The following is a 7,308-nucleotide window of genomic DNA, read 5'->3' as shown; positions in this document are numbered from 1 at the left end:
CCTGTTATTCCACAACATACGCTAATACATGTATTTATCTTGCAATTTTGGTAACACTGTGTCTTGAATACCACAGTGTCGTTTCTTATACGAAATCACAGTCAGATCAACGTCAAGATAACAAACACGAAGAAGATCGTTTTGTTAAGATACAGAATTTAATACACAGACATCGCCAAGAGGAAGACAAACACAAATAAATGCGCCGTACAATTCAGTTTCCATTCACCCACTGGTTTAACCATGTATCCTATAACGGGTTTCACACTAAAATACAATCGCTGACGACTTCTGTCCAATAGTTTGTATTTCCATTTATGAATTACCATTTCCAAACATGAATTCAAATACATGATACACATACACATTCGATCCTTGATCAAATGGCTACTACCTTCAGCATAAACTTATACCAAAAACATCTTTTGCATGGCAACACATAAACATAATATAAGTAAATAAATAAAATAAATAAATACATAAATAAACGAACAAGCAAACTAATAAAAAAAATAAGCAAAAAATAATAAAAAAAATAAGCAAAAAAATAAAAACAATAATGATTAGGATGATAAAAATAATAATAATAATAATAATAATAATAATAATAATAATAATAATAATAATAATAATAATAATAATAATAATAATAATATTAATTTTTTTAACCCAATAATAACAATAATAAAATAAGAATAATGATACTAATGGTATAATGAAAGTAACAATATTCTCACATCCAGTTACGCTATGTGATGAGTTTCACAAAAACTAATGCCAATAAGACTACAGCTCAGTGTGGACGTGGTCGTGTTTGCTAGGGTTCTCCAAGATTAAAGTTTCTTCTTGCTGTTTCCTTTTTGTGTCGTCCTTCCTCTTTTTCCTAGACTCCTTCACCTCGTTGACCAAGCTCTGCATATAGGTCAGAACGTTTTTACGGCGTTTCAACGTCTCTCGTTGCTTGGTGGAAAGTTCTGGAAGGATTAGATGAGCACGAGATGATACAGGTTTTAATACACTGACATTTCAAAGACGAAGACAACTTCAAACACGTCCCTTAAAGTACAGCTTCTGTTTAACCAGTGATTTAACTATTTCTCCTAGTATTGCTGTCTTTTATCGAGTAGTTTATAATCTCCATAATTTTTTAAGAATAAATAAATTATAAACATAAATCCAAGTAGATGGACATACCCATTTAAACCTTGATATATAAAAGTCAAAACCAACAGAAAAACAGAAAACAAAAAGACATCGCAACTGAAATTTTTCCCCCAGGATCAAAGATTGGGGAAAAATACGGGATGCTTTCTTAAAATTGTGTCTGTAACTGTAATTTTTCTTAAAGTATCTATCCATATCTGAGTGTGGAGATCAGACAAACAATGAAACAAACGCCTTTGCATTGTGTCAATGAGTTGAAGTATTTTAAAATTGGAATCTATAGTCTGACAACATCAAATGGACAACTTGTTGACCTAATTACTTTAAGTGGCGAATTGCTCTGAATTTTTGCTTACGCCTCTGAATTCCAAAAGACCTTTTTAAAAAATTCGATATTTGTGCATATGCGACACATATCAAAAGGTGTTTTCTACATAATCATCAGTAATTAACTACAGTCTGGGCGGGGATCTTTGATTAGAACAAGAACGGTAGTTGAGTGTTAGTTGTTATTGTTGTTGTTGTTGTTGTTGTTGTTGTTGTTGTTGTTGTTGTTTGTTTAAGCTGTTTTCTCATTTTTAACTGACTGCGTGTGCCACAAGACTAAGTTGTTGTCAGTCCAGCGGGTTAGTGGGTGACAGTGTGTTTATTAAGATTGACTAGATTCTAAGTGTGATATAGCCTATACAATGAGTAAAATTTCTTTCATATCTTCACAGTCTTTAAGATCGCACCCGTTTCAATTTGTCATAGTTGCTTTTTTCAGTTAATCGAAATGGTTAGATTAATTAATTTACAAACCCAAAACAACGTCGCCCTAAAACTACTTAACTATTTCTTCAAAGAAGGTGATTGAGGCGTTTCTTTTATTCTATAAAACAAAATCCCGCGAAAAGGACAAGACATGCCCTAATTAGGACTACCCATGACTACGTTGCCTAGACAACAAATAATAAATATACAAAGACGCATAATACTTCCAATTATACTACTTTCAGATTCAGATGGCTCTAAAATGTATGTGTAGGGTGGGGGGGGGGGGGGGGAGGCCTTCGCCTATGGACCTGCACTGTGGGTGGGGGTTGCCCAGTGTCATGCCGGTATAAGCATTTTCAATTTTAGCGCTCTGCTGACCCCTGGTTTGGGGTTTACCCTAACCAATCCCCCCCCCCCCCCACACACACACACACAGGAACGAAGGCTGACTTGTTTGACAGGGTAATCAAAGTGAAACGGGACCAGATATGGCCTATAGATATGACACAAGAATCTTACTCGAGGCGGCGACTCTGAATTGTGAATGAAAATAAAAACCGGAATTCATATTGTATGCTCAACCGCCAAAATAATCGGGAAAGTATCTTATTAAATATCAGTTCTAACTAAAATTAAATTTAACTTTAGATGTGAATACATAAACACAAAGCAAAGAAGCAGAGACGTCAGTACTAGATCTATATGTTATAGATCTACCAGTGAGTCTAACTCTTTGGTAGAACATGACAATTATCATTTTTTAAATTTTACATTTGGCTGTTTTTGTTAGCCTTCCGCGGCCAGGAGCTGGTGTCATAATCGAGGTCACGATCTGATTATAGGACGGTAAAGTGTCGAGGAAAAAAAGCAAGTACTTGCAACAGTGAAGAAATTGTTAGGAGTTAGTTCCCCTCACATTTGTGAGGTAGACTCGACCAGTGTTAGTTAGCTTACATAATCAGGGCTTGAGATTGATTTTAACTGTGACCCTCAAGGGGTGAACAGGGTATATGTGGCAATGAAACAGCTTAGACTGCTATGCACATGTTCCCTTCAACTATATTGGTGGACTCTTCCAGCCTCACTTTAAGCTTACTTAATCAAAGCTTGCGACTGCTTATAGAGTGGCCCGAGAGGGGTGAGGAGGCTATTTCTGTGGCCGTAAAACCGTTTTGAATGTTAGGCATAATGTTCATTGTTGATTACGAACGTCTTTTGACATTTAATTTAAGAGGTTTACGTTTATGGATGAATTTGTCAGTGACAATGTTTCAAAATTAGGAAGGGAAGCAGTGATTATTTGATTATATAGACGCTTCGCCCCTGCCCACACTCACACACACCCCGGAAACCTCTAGCTAAGCCGCTGCAACGACACCCTTTATTGTTATGACTTTCGCAAGGTGATGTGTTTGCTATAAAAAGTGTGCAGTGTTGCGTTAAATTAGCAATTGATTACTAACGATTATATAGACAGCACCTGTTTATTTTGGTGACATATGAATGAAAATCGAGATTTCTTAGGGGGGGGGGGGGGGGGGGGGCTACACCTGAAGGCTATCTCGCTTATTACTGGACCGAATTTTACCAACTTTCACACATAAAACAAGCATAGTAAGTATTCTTAAAAACCGCAATCAAATTTGAGAAAATGTTTCGTTTCCATGGATACGGCGGCCATATTGGATTTTGTTGACATGTCTTACGTAATGAATACCGCACTTACTGCTTATGGAAATTACTTTTTTTTTTGCATGCGTGTTAACAAACATTAGATCTTTAAAAAAATTGTTGTTTTTTTCCTAAACGAATTTTAAGATTTTTTATGAATTTTTTTCTGAGGTACCATTCAAGTTTGCAAAAAAAAAATCCGTGAAAATTCACATTCAAGACACCACCAACAAAAAACTATTCCAAATATAAAAAATTCAACAGACAAAGTTTTAGCATTATATCTTCACTTCATTCTGTGAAAATTTCATGAAGATTGGATGAAAAATGGTGGAGTTATTAAAAAATGTATAGAGAAAAGTCGCGTTTTGAGAAAACGGCCGGTAAAGGAAAAATAAAATATTGACTTTATGACGAAATGGTGATGATAAACATGCCCGGTATGGGAAAAATACGGTTTTTGGGGGTTCTTATGCAATGAAATAGTTGTAGGAGAGGCTGAGGAAGCTAAAAATGCCTACAACTCAAATTCCATAATTTTGAGCCGAATCGGGGGTTTGGGGGGTGTAGCCCCCCCCCCCTTCCCCTTAAGTCTTTTTGAAATCATAGGCGCGTGCAAATTATCGAGCAATACGCCATTTAGATCGGAGTAATGAGGTCGACAAGTTAACAATTTGGTGTGGCCCAGACTCCAATGTCTGTTCTTCAATCCACAATATATCGTGTAGAATACTAATTGGACGTTCGCTTTCGTTCTTTTTTTCTTTTTTTTTTTGGTAAGCGTTTTACGGCGCTCACAACTGCATAAGGTCACATGAGCGCGATGGACACATTACAATTTTTCGGTTGGTAGGAAATTTTGGATTCTGTCCGGGTGGCGGCCAAAGCTTACTCTTATCGATTTTGACCACCAAGGGATCTTTAACATGCGCAACTTGCACACGGGCCCTCCGAGATTGTTCGCCTTTGTCGGAGAAGGCTAGGTGTAGATCTTTCCTACCAGAAGATCAAGGGTGTGGCTGAAAGACAGCAGTAAGAAGGAGCCAAGGAGTACCAGTAGAAAGGCTGCAGAAAGAGTCAGGAGCCCAGAAGAGGGGGAAAAGGAGGTGACGAGGTGGGGGGAGAAAGAGGAGACGAAAGCAGACGACAGAACATTGCGAGAGAGCAAGAAAGGAGGTGAAAGGAGACAATTTTCGAGAATAAATTTTTCGGTCGCTACTCGGATTCGAACACGGGACCTTTGATTGAGAGGCCAACACCTTGACGTCTAGGCCACAAAGCCCCTCCTTTGTTCTTTTTACTGAAGCCTAGCTTATGGTCAAGAGAAAGGGATCACATCAAAATGCAGAATTTTCGCATCCTGTTGTGGGCTAAAAGCAAAATAAATATTTGAATCATTAATGGTTCATCATAAAGGTTGCACCGTTCTTAAGAAATCGTCAGCAAATTTGCTGAACGTAAAAGCCGAAGGACAAAATCATGTACATGCATAAAGCTATAGACTCTAGCGAGTTCATTTTTCTGGTTTCAAACGTGGTACCGCTAATAACAAGATTATAGTTCTTTTGAATCCATGTATTCATATTTTCAAGTTACCATTTTGTATGCGTGTTTCACTGTCTTTTCAGTCATTATGCATTTTATAAAATAATCTGAGCGATCTCAAAGTTTGGTCACGGCAAACCTGACCCTCTTTTCAACCTGCACGACGCCACTGGGAAAAAAAACCCTGCTCCCCTCATGGTTCCGTCAGCCTCAAGGTAATTTCATTATTTTCCAATGACCGCCCGTTCAACTTTCCGGCACCTAACACCCACTCTCAGCCCTCTCCTCACCTTTACCTCGATCTCAGAGAAGGTGTGTGTACGGGGAGGAAATGAAGAATATAATATGTGGGAGGGGGGGGGGGCATCAACGTAGGAGGTGTTATAAACAGAATTATGATTCCACACCATACAAGGTTCGACCTCCTAAAAGGATAAACGCAACCGAGGAGCTCAGATGTTTGGATGTAGGTGATTGTTCGGTCAGCTTTGTTTGATGTTCTCATTTGGCCAAATTATTATGGCTCTGACATTTATGCATCATGCAGGGCAGTAGACGAAGAACAAATAAAAATTAACTTCAATAAAAAGTAGGAAAAGGTATTAAAATAAAAAAAATTCAATAAGGAACAGAAAGAAGAGACATTTTGCTACCATAGAATTACAAAGTTCTTTCTGACATTTTTGGCCGTTTTTGAGTTACTAAAACCATGATCAAAATAATCGTAGGAGTATTCGGAGTATCAAGATATTCAAGGAATTGCATTCGAAAAAGCTTAAGATATTGTCAACCTCAAAATGTTTATATCAACTTTCTCCAAACTAGGGGCTGAGGAGACAACTTTGTAATTCGAAAGTAGACGTGCGTCAGTGAAAAAAGTTACGAACTAACTCGAAACCTATTTTGTTTATCCATTGGGTATTAGGCACACACAGTTATAATACAATTTTATGTTTTGTTTTTGTGTGTTTGTAAGTTTGTTTTTGTTCCTCAACAGATATGGTTTAGAGAAAGAAATCTATTGTCCTCTGTGTTTTACTAAACGATTATCGTTAGATAGTACGACTCTGCTGCAAGTTAGCTATGTTGGCGCCAGAAGTAAGGCATACATCCCCACACTACAACAACAATGGAAATGGACTGGTCGCATTGGAAAAGTGAAGGAAAACAGACTGCCAAAAAAGTATACGGATTGAAGACCAAGAACAGGAAAAATAAATCTAAAAGAAGACCAATGGAAGAATGCAGGGCGACATCAAAGAGAAGAATCGTACTACTTGGGCACAAAAAAACAGCTGATAAAACAGACTGCAGGTCGTTGTTGCAAAGAGCTACATCCACCAGTGGACTAACAACGTCAAGAAAGAAAGAAAAGAAAGAAAGTATCTAGATCTAGTATGGCAGAAAGAGATCCCTTTCCCTTTGGAGAAGCGCCTTAAATAGACATGACCCTACAACTTCAAGAAATAGATATCTAGATATAGCTTAAAACGACGATTGGTTATCATATTGGCTTAATTTAAATCCCCCCAAATCCAACTCAAACGGAATCAGAAGTTTGTTATAAATCATATGAACTTTTTGTTTTTATGAACAGCCTATAATAACGTTTGAACAACAACGATAACAATAACAAATAAAAAATAAACCCTCAATAACCTTCTTTTTCGGACAGCTTCTCCTCCTCGCCTCGAATGAGCTCCCTCAAGATGGCAACGTTTCCAGCCATTGCAATGTTGTCCAGTACAAACAGATAGTAGTCGAGCATTCTGTGAAGAACAAATACAATTTGTTAAAACTATAATTTCTTGGTAAAAGCATGCTGTGTTTTACACTATTCGTACGTTGTGTTTTACTATCGTATCCACACGACGTGGAGAACTCTGTGCCACCACTTTCCAAAAAGGAAATTTACTCATTAATCCGATCCGTACACTTTGCATAGCAGTCTGTTAAAAGGATTATTGGAGAAATACTGAAAGTTTGAAAGAGATCTTTACGCTAGAAGTATTCATAAATGTGAAGAATACAACCCTGAGGGTTCAAAATGACCCCAGGGCGTACGGGTAGGGTTAAACAGCGTCTATTGCATAGCGGGTACACACTTCGCAACTGCACACATAAATCTTTATAAATAATACACAGACACACACACACACACACACACACACA

At 37.6% G+C, this 7,308-nt stretch overlaps 1 protein-coding gene across 1 annotated transcript in view; it reads right to left on the bottom strand.

The window, feature by feature from the left end:
- Positions 1-705: 705 nt before the first annotated feature.
- LOC101852541 (protein disulfide-isomerase like 2-1) overlaps positions 706-7,308 on the bottom strand; it is a 39,743-nt gene continuing 33,140 nt past the window's right edge. The window contains exons 11-12 of the mRNA XM_005095595.2: positions 6,796-6,905; positions 706-974 (exon numbers count right to left, since the gene is read on the bottom strand). Coding sequence (XP_005095652.1) covers positions 787-974; positions 6,796-6,905 — 298 coding nt within the window. The 3' untranslated portion in view covers positions 706-786. The remainder of the gene's footprint in view (positions 975-6,795; positions 6,906-7,308) is intronic.

This window comes from Aplysia californica, unplaced genomic scaffold, assembly GCF_000002075.1.
Source record: "Aplysia californica isolate F4 #8 unplaced genomic scaffold, AplCal3.0 scaffold00108, whole genome shotgun sequence".
NCBI classification, from domain to species: Eukaryota; Metazoa; Mollusca; class Gastropoda; order Aplysiida; family Aplysiidae; genus Aplysia; species Aplysia californica.
Note: the sequence above shows the minus strand (reverse complement) of the source record. Positions and strands in the feature narration are given on the sequence as shown.